The 14,482-nt window shown below is 37.6% G+C and overlaps 1 protein-coding gene across 1 annotated transcript; it reads right to left on the minus strand.

The window, feature by feature from the left end:
- Nucleotides 1-65: 65 nt before the first annotated feature.
- LOC149947871 (glutamate receptor ionotropic, kainate 1-like) lies at nucleotides 66-6,074 on the minus strand. Its single transcript, XM_090170978.1, has 5 exons — nucleotides 5,777-6,074; nucleotides 2,855-3,072; nucleotides 2,800-2,808; nucleotides 1,643-1,932; nucleotides 66-357 (listed from the first exon to the last, which is right to left on the minus strand). Exons 1-5 carry the CDS (start codon nucleotides 6,072-6,074, stop codon nucleotides 66-68), a joined length of 1,107 nt encoding a protein of 368 aa, XP_090027104.1.
- Nucleotides 6,075-14,482: the final 8,408 nt, after the last annotated feature.

Raw genomic sequence — 14,482 nt, forward strand, 5'->3', positions numbered from 1 at the left:
TAATTTGTTCCGAATAATTGTAAAAAATATAAAATTTTTCTAAAGAAAAATGTTGATTTAATTGATCAGAAGCGCCTAGCGTTATTGACTTTTGTTAGTATGCTGTCGAATTTAGATTTCGCGTCGTGTTTCATTTTGTTTTTGAGGGATAGTCTCATCCTGCGATCTTGGTAGAATTCGTTGGCGAAAGCGATGAAGCAGATGCCGTAGAGCACGCACATCATCAAGAGTATGTTGGAAAATTCTTTGATCGTGATGGATTTCTCTCCCTGATTGGAGGAATCGTCACATCGCCAAGGCCCATACAAGTCGTCCAACCATTTCCACATTATACCACTGCTTTGAATGGACATAATCCTACAGAAATGAGCAAGTTATGAGCACGGTGACAGTGGAACCTAGCTTAGGCATTCCAAGAGTATACATATAACACTATGTAACATAATCACTCATAAGTATGCCACAAAAGCATTTTCTTTACTGAAATCTTGTTCACGGGATATGACGTAAATTACGTCACTTCCAACTCTGTGACGAAAAATGGGTCAACAACTTTATAACGGAAATTAGTTAATTCCTCGCACATTTCTGGCTTCGACAATCTGAATCTTAGCTCGTGACTCACCATCACGAGATTTTGTGTCCATTGTAACCTTTCCATAGCACAAGGATTATAAGAATTTTCCATTTTTCGATCCACTTATTGTATGTTTCGTGTAAAACAAGGTTTCATTGAATTTTTTTCTATAGAAATGTTATAAAGAGGCATACTTATATTTTCTACATATGTTGACAACAATTAAGTAAAGTCTATTCATATATATTATGCAAAAAGTAAAGTAATGAAATTTGTAATTGCTTAAGTTAATAATGAAATCAAGTAAGTGTGTTAGTGTGCATGACACGTGTTAAGCTTTTACTAAGACACATTTCTAGTATGACCACATATATTTGCTGAGCTTCAGACAAAAAGTCATTATAATAAACACGTGCAGTAGGATAATTTATTTTTAAGTAGCGTATTTTTCTAGCTAGAGGCATTTTTCTTTTTGGCTATGACGGCCTTTCTACGTCACTCCACATAAAGCTATCAGTAATTATTTCGCCTAAAGCTAGTGGTCCACCAGAGGTTACGTAACCGTATCGCAAGCGTTACGTCACTTCCACGTCACAATACGTTTTATCCGCGTTTTATTTACGTTTCAAAAAGCGCGCGTCCATTAACTCTGATGCTAATACCTAGGAGCAACAAACACAAGGAGAACGTAGCTAGCCTTAAAACACGCTAACGAAGGGTTGTGTACGAATTTCATTGCACGAGCGTCACGAGCCTTTACGCTGAACGTTTTACGGGCGGGGGGGAAGACAATTTCAGAATTTTCCCCTTCCGACGGCAGTAGGCGCTAAAGCGTCTAGCCAATGAAAAATGTACACAAGAAAACCCACGACTTTTGACGGGTTGCGTTCTCCTTGTGTGGGGTTTTGTGTTTGTTGCTCCTAGCTAATACGTAGACGCTGATTTTCAACAACAGTAATGGACTCCCTCTTTCGGTTATTTTACGTTCTACTTACGGTTACGTCACCTCAGGTTAACTAACGTGCTTATGGAACATAATTATAGACTTATGGTAGTGGAATTTACCCGAAACTCCACGCTTCGACCACACTCAGAGGTACTCCTTTTCTCATGGCCACAGCAAGGTCGTGAGGAAAAACCCGATCTCTCGCTACGTACAATTCTCCATCGCCGGGCAGACGAAGACAGACTTTAGAAAGGGCGAATCTGACGGTGGACTCTTCCGAGATAATGACGGCCTTGGCCAGTTTCACTTTCATAAAGCTGCTATCGGACAAGAGGTTTCTCATCAATAGGACACCGTCCGACTTTTCGGTGCGCCTCCACACTTCCTTGAAATCGGCAGTGTAACCGTACTAATTCCAAATTAAAATCTCTAGTTAGTATAGGAGCGACAATAGCTGCGATACAACTGTGAAATTTAATTAGGTGAGAGTTGAAAAGCCATCAATGAAGCGAAACGCAGAGGGGTTCAATGAGCTGGAGTTTAAATTAGTTATCGTTTTTATGTTATAATTTGCAACATTTGTTACCTTATTGAAACAAGACAATACTGCACTAGCTGATTCATAAGCCCCGGAAATTAGTTATCTTTTTTATGTTATAATTGTCCACATTTGGTATCTTATTGAAACAAACCAATACTGCACTACTTATACTGCTCTAGCTAATTTTCAGGCCCATCATCTATAAATTAATCTATTTCCTTAAATATCTGTTTGCCCTTTGAAAATTTGGAAACTACACATTTATATCGAAATAACTATTCCAAATTCTATTTAGGAGTTTCAAATTTGTGATCAAATAAAATTTTCATTAGTTATTATCAAGAATGTATTTATTTATACTCAGGGAGAATGAATATGTCGAGATTATTTTTAGCGTTTCTCCAATTCCATCCGTTGGGGGCCCCGGTATGCTCCTCCGCTTTAATAAAATCAAATAATACTGCAATCTCATTGCTTCTTAAAAATTACGTTTTTCGACGCGATTAACGCTGCTGTGAGGACGCAAAAAATAAGACCACCTCTTTTTTTCATCCCCTCCCCCTTAGCGTGACGGGTAACTAGGGCCTCAGGGTGTCCGTCGATAGTCTCGACATATTCATTCTCCCTGAGTATAAATAAATACATTCTTGTTATTATACTATAGGTTTGATTTTTATAATGTTATTATTATCTAGAGTAATCGGTCTAAATAAATTATCGAAAATCTACACTGACTGCATTCACCTAAAGTGAAAAACGGTTAATTTGAACTCCGAATAAGCGTGCTCACTTTGAATAAATCAGCGAAGGCAGTTCCTCGAGGCAACATGGCGGGGATCTTGGTCTTTGTAACCAAATCATTTATATCATCCAGTCGATCAAGTTCTTGTTCTATTGTCATGGATGCTTTCATTTGTCCAGTAAAAGAATTCATTAGGACAACGATGGCGAGCCACCAGACACCGAGTACAAACTGAGAAGAGATCCTTCTTGGTTCATAAATGGCGGCTGCAAGGACGAAGTAATTAAGACGCTTCAATAAAATTAAAGTCATATACAATTTAATGAGCGTGTTCAAAACATAATAATAATAATAATAATCAGCTTGGCTAATACCCAAGGCACCACCATAGGCCCAAGTCATCTAGCGACTTTTAACGCCTTTAAAGGGAATATAACCTCTGGTATTTCTGTCGCCCTCCGAGGGTTCCAATATTGTCCGCTGCCTCCCATGGCTTTTCACACCTGCGGCGCTGATAATCGCTTATTGTGAAGGGAATAAAGGAAATTGATGGGGTCTTCCATAAAGAACGCGTTGGACGTTCTATTCCCTTAAACAGGTGGCCGGAGGGTGGCGGCAAGCCCTTCATGCCACACGAGCCAACAGCTCCCTACACTTACTATTACCGTTAACCTCTACAAGTTTTTATGGGAAGGGGAAGGGCGATAAGTCGCATGACTTGTAAAAAACCAAATTTATAATACCCGAAAAACTCAGGGGAAAACCCCTTTAACCAGTGGGGAGATAACTTGCAAACTCAACGCGAGTTTTCACCCAGTGCCAAAAGCTGGGATTGAGCCTGCCTCCTCTTGCTGGCCTGATTCGTCGACAACTGATGACTATCGCCAGTGACCAACTGAAGGGGTTTAGGGTTGGTATACAAGCTTATTGTGCTTCAAAACTGGTCGCCAAAAAGTTTATTTTAAGCCTCCGCATCTAAGCCAACTTCAACCTCACGGGCAACAAGTTTTAACAGGCTAAAAAACCGGCAGAGGCGAGCTTTTACCACTTGTGGCCTATAGGCACGGTGTAATTTGGTGACCAAAATCGTTCCCTTAAAAATTGGCAGTCCTAGGCGTGGAAATTCGTCCCCGAACACAGATACAACAAATAAAACTTCTATGAAGACGTTATTTTTTCATTTATTATATCTCTTCCCAAAATAGTGTTTAGGGGGAACTTGCGTCATAATTTTAATGAAAGTAAAAGTGTTATAAATAATTATTTCTGTTAATTTTCTGGAATGGCGTTCAAAATAGAAGTCTTAATATAAAATCATTCCGTCAGTCAGCCACAAGTCGGTTATTTAGCGAAAATTGACAGTGTTCCGCCCCCAAAAAGTACAGTTCACTGATTGCGACCTGCTGACTCATAAAATGTCTTTAGTCGACTTCGACATGCTGACATTTCAAATGCCAATTGACCGACTTTGACATGCCAATTCGTAATATGCCAGTTTACCGAAAAGCGTTGTTTTATGGAAGTAGCTGAAAACGTGATCTTTGAAAGCCATAAGCAGCGTAAAAAACGTGATCTTTGAAAGCCATAAGCAGCGTAAAAAACGTGATCTTTGAAAGCCATAAGCAGCGTAAAAAACGTGATCTTTGAAAGCCATAAGCAGCGTAAAAAACGTGATCTTTGAAAGCCATAAGCAGCGTAAAAAACGTGATCTTTGAAAGCCATAAGCAGCGTAAAAAACGTGATCTTTGAAAGCCATAAGCAGCGTAAAAAACGTGATCTTTGAAAGCCATAAGCAGCGTAAAGAACGTGATCTTTGAAAGCCATAAGCAGCGTGAAAAACGGTTTGCGAAACTGCTGTCAGACCTACTGCCAAGAGTTCTTCAAAACAACCAACCATTCATGACATAAAATTACAGAGCAGGACAACACAGTATAAATTTAAGTTGGCCATGAGCTGGCGAAACGTTATTTTTGGAAGCAGCAAAACTATAAAATTATACTTGGAATGTGTAAGGAGAAACGGGTGGTTTAAGCTAATTCGAATGTAAGACGTTTCGCTTACTTCCAAAATCATTGGCTAGACGCCGTCGCAAACGAAAATCTCGTCTATAAACCAAGCCCATTTCTATGAGAATCAGTAGCGGCGCTAAGGTTTTTTCACAGGTGGGCTAATTATTTGGTGGCCCCTAAGAATTTTGTGGCCCTTACAACCATGGAGTGTAGCTACACTCCATTTTACAAATTGAGTGACCCCTTATAAATTTTCCAGGAAGCGAGAAGAGCAAGGTCGTTTTCTTCGTGCGGCTCTCGTCGCGTTTACTGGACCCCTATGACGTTGTATCTGACCTGGAGGGGATACGTGCATGCCCGGGGTATTTCCCTAAATTCCCTTTCTTTTCTTTCTATTGTCCATTCAACTTTCTATCAATTTCCGCTCCCTTCCTCCCGAATCTAAGTGTTTATGGTCTACTATTGAGTAAACAAATTGATTTTTTTCTCAGAAATTTTTTTTCGCAATAAAAACAATTTCTAGAGATAAAGAAAATTCATAAATTGAAATATGTGGCCTCTTAATTATAAATATGTGGCCTCTTAATTATAAATATGTGGCCCTTTTAATAGAAATATGTGGCCCCTCTCAGAAAGGCAGGGGGGCTAAAGCCCACTTCAGCCCACCCTTAGCGCCGCTACTGATGATAATCATATGCCACCATAGTCTTGCCAAGGCATTCCAAGTGTTCACATATCAAGTTACCCGCTAGAAGCTATTAGAGGCGTGAAATTGTGCAAAATGGGTTGAGCCGACTGTCGTAGAATCTTTCAAAACATGAACGGTCGGTAAATCGATTTACGATGCCCGACCTAAAACCGGTTAGTCCGTGTTAATTAATGGAGAAGTGTGCCACAAAATCATATATCGGAGTCTCAATGTGTTATAAAAATATTTGATTGTTCAAAAAGATTCCGTACATTCGCAAAAGAGAGATCCCAAGATAGTCCATCCGTTTTGGCCCGATGTCTTGGAAATCTTTGTTGTTTCGTCGGGATCAACTTTGTCCAGGTAATTGAGCACTTTGATGACTAAAAAGATGGATATGACTAAAAGTGCCCAAACGTCGACCTCGAAGGCCTGGAAGAAACTAAGAATATTCTGTTTCTTGGCGGAACTACCGCCGGCTACCATGATGACCCCGCTCGTAAAATAAGAGGCCGTGAACCTCAACACTTCGAAGCGGTCTAGCGTTTCGGCGAAAGGTCCTAGTATCATGTCCGCTTCCTGTTTTTAGAAAACCGTTTTTTTAATCAAAACTGCCAAATTTGAAGTACACGCGTTAGTGGTAGCATATGTAACATAATTACTCATAAGTATGCCTCTGTATAACATTTCCATTGAAAAAAATCAATGAGACCTTGTTTTACGCGGAACATACATTAAGCGGACCCAAAAATGCAAAAATGCTTATAATCCTTGCGCTATTGAGAAGGTTACCATGGAAATGAAATCATGTGATCGCGATGCACGAGCTAAACTTGACATGGGCAAAGCCAGAAACGCGCGAGGAATTCTCACTAACTTCCGTTTACCATCAGTAACGTTGATGACGCGTATTTCGTCACGGAATTGTAAGTGACGTAATTTACGTCATATCCCGTGAACAAGGTTTCATTAAGGAAAATGCTTTTATGGCATACTTCTGAGTGATTATGTTACACATGGTGGTAGCTTACGTCTTTCAGGATTATGCCAACCATTCCCGTCCAATTTCCGTCTCTCTTTTTCTGACCCCACTCATTGTCTGGTGGAAGTTGCGTTGAAAATCTGAAGTCGTAGCAAAGCCAAAGTTATTCTTAAGCCAATTCGGAAAAGGCACAAATATACGTGTTAATGTATATTAGTAAAAAAACTGGGGCCGAAAATTTTCATTAATTAATTAATTAATAGTGGTTTTCTCCGGGTTTCGGAGTGGGCGGTAACTTTTGAAATAGTTGCATTTCTGTCTTAAGTTCTAAAAAATATCATTTTCCGAATTAACTGTTAACTATAATTAAAGAAAATGTTCGAAATTACCAGAGAAAACTAAAATTTTAAAATTATAATGAGGTGACTTTAAGATCAAAACTTACTCAAAATGGAACTTTTCGACCAGCAAATTCAAAAGTTTGGTAAGAACCCCGCCAAGTTCTATTTTTCCATCTTTAATAGTTACATTCAGCCATGGTAACATCTTAAAAGTGAAATCTTTAACTATAAGTCCTCTGTAATCTTGTTTTAAGAATTGAATAAAATATCACCGTTTGAACGCAAATTCTCATATGAAAGGATGATATATTTTTGTAATCCATTTTTGTACGTTTACTAAGGAAGTATTCTGGACTGGAAAAAAAATGTGGTTGTTCAAATGGGACGATCTTGAGACTCTAAAACTTAATTGACTAAAATTGAAAAGGGATTCTGTTTATTCAATGAATATTGTTTTCTAAGTCAACAATTTTATAGAATATTGTTGTGGAACTGGAGCTCCCGTCAGCGGCTGAACCTTTTCAATATAACCGTGTATCGACCCTTCGAATTTTATTTATAAAGGTTTTTATTTGATCATATATAAATAATGCAAGTTTTTGGAACGTCCCCTTTAATGCTTCTCGGGAACGGTTAAACAAGTTTTTAATTGTTCATGAATCCTCCGATATATTTCGCTACTTAAAATAAAATATTCGGAATGTTTCTAAATACGTCTCCTGGAAAACCTTAAAAATTATTTTATAGGTTTTCTATTAATGCATTAAAAAATACAATTATCTAATTAAAGATTTATATAAATGCATCTGGAATGTTAAATGCAAATCACGTCGATAGAAAACGTCGCGATTTCCTTAGTTAACATATTTTCAGTGAACGTACTGATAATTTTCTGCCGTTAATCTATAACTATCGAAACAGAATCGCGGTGTCAGGTTTGAGATTTTATATTATTCATGGGTGTAAACCTCGTTTAATTTGCATAAAACATTCTCTTAAATATTCAAGAAACCATACAAATATTGAAAGAAAAATAAAACATTTCCAGTCTCTCTTTAAAGGGAACATAATTCCCATATAGTACGGGTAAAAGAGAGTATCTCAACTGCGAAATTCGTTCCAACTAAGTTGGAACGAATTTCGCAGTTGAGATACTCTCTGTGGGCAAAAAATTGCGAGCGTTCGGAAAAATGAGCATATAGAGTTTTAAACACGGCTTGCTCAAGTGAGCGAGTACTCAAGGCAAACGAGTTTATTTTCTCTATCTCTAATTGAGAAGCCTCTGCGCGAGCGCCGAATAGTTCGCTCCGGCGTTGATGGCTGACGGCGCGCTGAGGGAGATTCCCCCCTCGACGGGTTAGTTCCCTCACTTTTAAGCGCTCACCGCGCGCTGAGCGAGATCTCCCGATCGTCGGAATAGCCCCCTCACTTTTAAGCGATGCGTTAGTACCCTCAGTAGAAAGCGCTGACGCAGCGTTGAGGGAAAATTACCGAGAGAAGGAATAATTCGCTCAGATTTGTGCGCTAGCTACGCGCGGATTTTGATCACGGTGAGCGACGGTAAAGTTCGTTTACGCAAATCGCTCACAGCGCGGCGAGCAAAAATTTCAAAAATCAAACATTAAACTATTACTCGGCTATGGGTTTATTATTTACTTTTTTTATTAATAAAATGAAGGGTACTCTAAACGTCGGGAGTTAATGATATCTCCGATTGAATAAAATTCAAAGGTTCTTCCGAATTTATCCAACGATAAACTAGACTACAAATATTCCGTTTAGTGTTAAAAGAGCTTTATTAAGGAAAATATTAATTAAGGATCGGTACCATAAAAACAAGTGGACATTTACTAACCCCTAATCCAACTCATTTGTAAATCTCCAGAATTTAATAGACAGTTTTAGCAACTACCTACAGGGGCGGTGCCAGAAGATTCTTAGGTGTAGGCTAATAATGTTTATCATTTGTGGGCCCCCTGTTCCTCAATATTGGGCCCCTCTATATATTGACTTAAAATTCAATTTTGCAAATTCAGGTAATTTATTTATTATTTGATAATAGTGCGGTTTTTAAAATTTTACAGTATTAACTATCATCACATATTTTATTTGAATTTAAAAATCGACTTGATGTGGCCCCGTCAGATCGATTTGTGGGCCCCTATTTGAACACAAAAGTAGGCTATAGCTCGTGTTGCCTACCCCTAACGCCGCTCCTGACTACCTACACCGGGATTTTAATCACAGTGAACGACGACAGAGTTCGTTTACGGTAAATCGCGAAGAGCAAACATTTTTAATAATAATAATTATTTAAAATTAAACTTCACATTTGACGGTATGAACAAGTTAATAATAAGATTATTTTTAATGTATATGTAAAATATAATACAATATCTTTGCATATAACCGTCTTCGATTTTGTCCATTGTTTATGACATCGACAAAAATAACCATATCATCAAATGATCAAGCTAATTGCGAAGATTCACGGTTTTTAAATAATAATTTTTTTCAGAAAAAAAGGGAGGAGTTGGAATTAATATAATGGCCAGCCTGTGCCAATATTAAAACTGTTTAGTTCCAAATTGAGGTAACTCGATTTACGCGAATTTTCTTTTTTGCCGTTTTTCAAACTTCCTTTACACTAAAAATATAAATATTACAAATAGCGGCCAATGTATAGTTACAAAGTTATCGATTATTTTCCATTTTTAAAAAGCATTACGTTATAAATTTTTATCAAATTTAAGTAATATTTTTTAGATACCTGGTTTTGAAACTAATAGCGTTCTTTTCGTTTTTATTTCACACCGAATTTTAGTAATAATAAAAATGTTTGAATAATTCTAATGTCTAGTTTGTGCGGGTAACAAAAATCAACAATGAAGAAGCTGTCAACAATCACCGTCAAGCTCAGCATGTGGGGAGTGGGGACCCGCTGGCTGCCGGGGAGTATGAACAAGGAGGGAGGGGGTGGAATTACCAAGGTAACCTATTTAAAGTTACTATAGACAGTAGGCTATAATCACTATGCTGTAAACATCTGTGTCGCGCGAAAGCGATCCAAATGTAACGACTGACGATAACGATAAAAATTACATCATTCTTCCGAATTTCAAAAGGGCGTTATTTTATTTTTGAACTTGTAATAACTTACACACAAATATTTTCTTTACATTTTTCTGTTTTTATTGCTTACGATGTTACATTTTATATACAATATTGGAAATATTTCAATAATTATTTAAATCTTCGCTCTTGCTTGATACCTACAAAGATTCTCAAAAACAATTGTGTGGAGCGTGTCATTTTCGCCTAATTTGGTTTGATAACAATGAAACGAAACCAAAATTAGTTACCGCCATACGCCAAACGAGGAGGCAATGAACACCGCTAATGCCCCACAATGGAACATTTTGAAAAAAAAAAGGATCCACCGTGGAACTTCGTATGTCATTAGAAAGTGTTCATCTTGTAAAATACGGAAGCGAACTTCAAGCCTGAAACTGAATAAAAAAACTCAAGCCATAGTCGAAGTACTATAACTCCAAAACTATGGACTCGAAAAAATTAAACTTCGAAGGCGAGAAAAATTATGAACAGCTAAAGCAAAAAACACGAAAAAATTAAACTAAGGAAGGACCGAAATACCAATCGAAAAACGCAGACTTGAGAAAAGTCGACAAGAAACTGTAAGGAAATGAGAAAGGAACCTACTATTTATACTATTATTGTAGAAAGGATTACGAAGCGAGGTATAAGTATAGGAAACTTCGAAATTGCCCTAGCATTGGCTATCTTAAACGGCTAAGACCCAAGGGAGGGGCGACTCATTGGCGTCAGTTCGGAATTCTGGCTTTGACCCCCCGTCATATGACGTTAAGAAGTACACGCTATTGTTGAAATTGAAAACTGCGAGAATGAAGAAAATGGGTTCGATGCTAAATAGAAAAAACCCTCCATCGACTGTCCCCCTATTTTAATATTTTTGTCAGGTGCAGTAACGAGTAAGTGGCGCCCTTGCTGTCTGGAATGGGCAGTGTTGGAAAAAAAAAGCCCAAAGTGGGAAAAAAGGTTTGCAGAGCCAAATAGGATTTTATGAATCGGGCCAAGCCGCCAATTCAATGCTTTTGAATTAACTAATATTATTCTAATGTCTGAATATGTCGGCTATAGATTCCAAGGTTCAATAATATCTAATCGGCCCGATTAGTCGCAACTTAGTAAATAGTAACACAGAATTAATAAACATTGTAAATAAATGTAGTAAAAATAGCTAATAATACCATTAGTTAATAATATTGTTACATAAGTATGACACGTCTTATTCTTTATATGCAAAACGTTTACTGATAACTAGCCACAAGAGACACTCTATATAGAGGGCTTCTCGTGTATGACGTGCCCTTTATCAGCATCTCGCTAGGGGTGATTTTTTACCGTGATGACGTCACTCTGTAAATAGGTTTTAGTGAATTATTTCCATTAAATTATGGATTTATGATATTACGTAGTATTTTTATTTTTATTGATTAACGTTTTCATGTTAGTCTATCCGTAGTCCAGAAAAATATACTTTGGAGCTAACGTCCCGTAGACGCGGCCCGAATATACATGGTTTTCTCCGTTTTCCTATATGGTATTTTATTATAGAATACTTATTTCGGTTTCAGAAGGGCTAGTTTTGATCTAGTCTATGAAGCTATACGACTAATTTTTAGGGGGAGTTCAGTTTAGCGAAAAGTATATTTATATATGTATATTATAAGTCAAGCCTAAATTAGCGAGTGAAGGCCTATTTCGTTGAAATATTTGGTTAGTTATGTCCCGCTGCGACGAAGAGACGTTTCCTATGAGTGGTCAACCTTTCCCTTTTCGTTAAGATGCCGAAAGAGACGCCTTCGTGTCTGGACTCCACCTGCGGGTCCCAAAATTGAAACGATTGGGATAGTTTGGAAAGGGGTTCAGGTTCCACCCCCCCCCCCTCGTTTCAAGCTTCAAGTTGAAAGCCGATCGCTAAAACGTAAATACAGCAAATTAGTGTTACCTATAGTTATTATTATTGTTACTAATTATTGATAATTTTTGTTTTTTTATATTTTAGGACGATTTACAGAAAAATATTTTGATATTTTCTGTAACGAACAAGAACTCGACCAAAGGCCAGACGAGCTGATGAATGCCAAGTTAAAGAACGGGGCAATGGAATTTGAACTCCAGTTGTATAAGGAGCAGTTGGACAATGCCAACAAACCCCCCTAAGTGGCTGTAGCTGGTTGTTCTTGCGTAAAGGTCTCAAAAATTCAAAAACCAGAAGAAGCCAAATAATTGGCTAAAACCAAAACGGTCCTTTTCAGGACCACCTTCGTTTGGTCTATTCGCTGTTTTAATTGTTCCGTATTTTACAAGATGAACACTTTCTAATGACATACGAAGTTCCACGGTCGATCCTTTTTTTTTTCAAAATGTTCCATTGTGGGGCATTAGCGGTGTTCATTGCCTCCTCGTTTGGCGTATGGCGGTAACTAATTTTGGTTTCGTTTCATTGTTGTCAAACCAAATTAGGCGAAAATGACACGCTCCACACAATTGTTTTTGAGAATCTTTGTAGGTATCAAGCAAGAGCGAAGATTTAAATAATTATTGAAATATTTCCAATATTGTATATAAAATGTAACATCGTAAGCAATAAAAACAGAAAAATGTAAAGAAAATATTTGTGTGTAAGTTATTACAAGTTCAAAAATAAAATAACGCCCTTTTGAAATTCGGAAGAATGATGTAATTTTTATCGTTATCGTCAGTCGTTACATTTGGATCGCTTTCGCGCGACACAGATGTTTACAGCATAGTGATTATAGCCTACTGTCTATAGTAACTTTAAATAGGTTACCTTGGTAATTCCACCCCCTCCCTCCTTGTTCATACTCCCCGGCAGCCAGCGGGTCCCCACTCCCCACATGCTGAGCTTGACGGTGATTGTTGACAGCTTCTTCACTGTTGATTTTTGTTACCCGCACAAACTAGACATTAGAATTATTCAAACATTTTTATTATTACTAAAATTCGGTGTGAAATAAAAACGAAAAGAACGCTATTAGTTTCAAAACCAGGTATCTAAAAAATATTACTTAAATTTGATAAAAATTTATAACGTAATGCTTTTTAAAAATGGAAAATAATCGATAACTTTGTAACTATACATTGGCCGCTATTTGTAATATTTATATTTTTAGTGTAAAGGAAGTTTGAAAAACGGCAAAAAAGAAAATTCGCGTAAATCGAGTTACCTCAATTTGGAACTAAAACAGTTTTAATATTGGCACAGGCTGGCCATTATATTAATTCCAACTCCTCCCTTTTTTTCTGAAAAAAATTATTATTTAAAAACCGTGAATCTTCGCAATTAGCTTGATCATTTGATGATATGGTTATTTTTGTCGATGTCATAAACAATGGACAAAATCGAAGACGGTTATATGCAAAGATATTGTATTATATTTTACATATACATTAAAAATAATCTTATTATTAACTTTTTCATACCGTCAAATGTGAAGTTTAATTTTAAATAATTATTATTATTAAAAATGTTTGCTCTTCGCGATTTACCGTAAACGAACTCTGTCGTCGTTCACTGTGATTAAAATCCCGGTGTAGGTAGTCAGGAGCGGCGTTAGGGGTAGGCAACACGAGCTATAGCCTACTTTTGTGTTCAAATAGGGGCCCACAAATCGATCTGACGGGGCCACATCAAGTCGATTTTTAAATTCAAATAAAATATGTGATGATAGTTAATACTGTAAAATTTTAAAAACCGCACTATTATCAAATAATAAATAAATTACCTGAATTTGCAAAATTGAATTTTAAGTCAATATATAGAGGGGCCCAATATTGAGGAACAGGGGGCCCACAAATGATAAACATTATTAGCCTACACCTAAGAATCTTCTGGCACCGCCCCTGTAGGTAGTTGCTAAAACTGTCTATTAAATTCTGGAGATTTACAAATGAGTTGGATTAGGGGTTAGTAAATGTCCACTTGTTTTTATGGTACCGATCCTTAATTAATATTTTCCTTAATAAAGCTCTTTTAACACTAAACGGAATATTTGTAGTCTAGTTTATCGTTGGATAAATTCGGAAGAACCTTTGAATTTTATTCAATCGGAGATATCATTAACTCCCGACGTTTAGAGTACCCTTCATTTTATTAATAAAAAAAGTAAATAATAAACCCATAGCCGAGTAATAGTTTAATGTTTGATTTTTGAAATTTTTGCTCGCCGCGCTGTGAGCGATTTGCGTAAACGAACTTTACCGTCGCTCACCGTGATCAAAATCCGCGCGTAGCTAGCGCACAAATCTGAGCGAATTATTCCTTCTCTCGGTAATTTTCCCTCAACGCTGCGTCAGCGCTTTCTACTGAGGGTACTAACGCATCGCTTAAAAGTGAGGGGGCTATTCCGACGATCGGGAGATCTCGCTCAGCGCGCGGTGAGCGCTTAAAAGTGAGGGAACTAACCCGTCGAGGGGGGAATCTCCCTCAGCGCGCCGTCAGCCATCAACGCCGGAGCGAACTATTCGGCGCTCGCCCAGGGGCTGCTCAATTTAGCCCTCTCGCTGAACAAGAGCAGCTGGAATTCGAA

Source organism: Leiobunum rupestre, chromosome 4, assembly GCF_980474605.1.
Source record: "Leiobunum rupestre chromosome 4, qqLeiRupe1.1.hap1, whole genome shotgun sequence".
Lineage (NCBI taxonomy): Eukaryota > Metazoa > Arthropoda > Arachnida > Opiliones > Sclerosomatidae > Leiobunum > Leiobunum rupestre.

Bases quoted from the DNA above. Each gene is read 5' to 3' on its own strand.
- LOC149947871 (XM_090170978.1), bottom strand. From the start codon at position 6,074: ATGATACTAGGACCTTTCGCCGAAACGCTAGACCGCTTCGAAGTGTTG. The intron at 3,073-5,776 runs GTACGGAATCTT...TCGTCCTTGCAG, and splicing joins GGGATCTCTCTTTTGCGAAT to CCGCCATTTATGAACCAAGA. The intron at 358-1,642 runs GTAAATTCCACT...TCATTTCTGTAG, and splicing joins GTCGAAGCGTGGAGTTTCGG to GATTATGTCCATTCAAAGCA.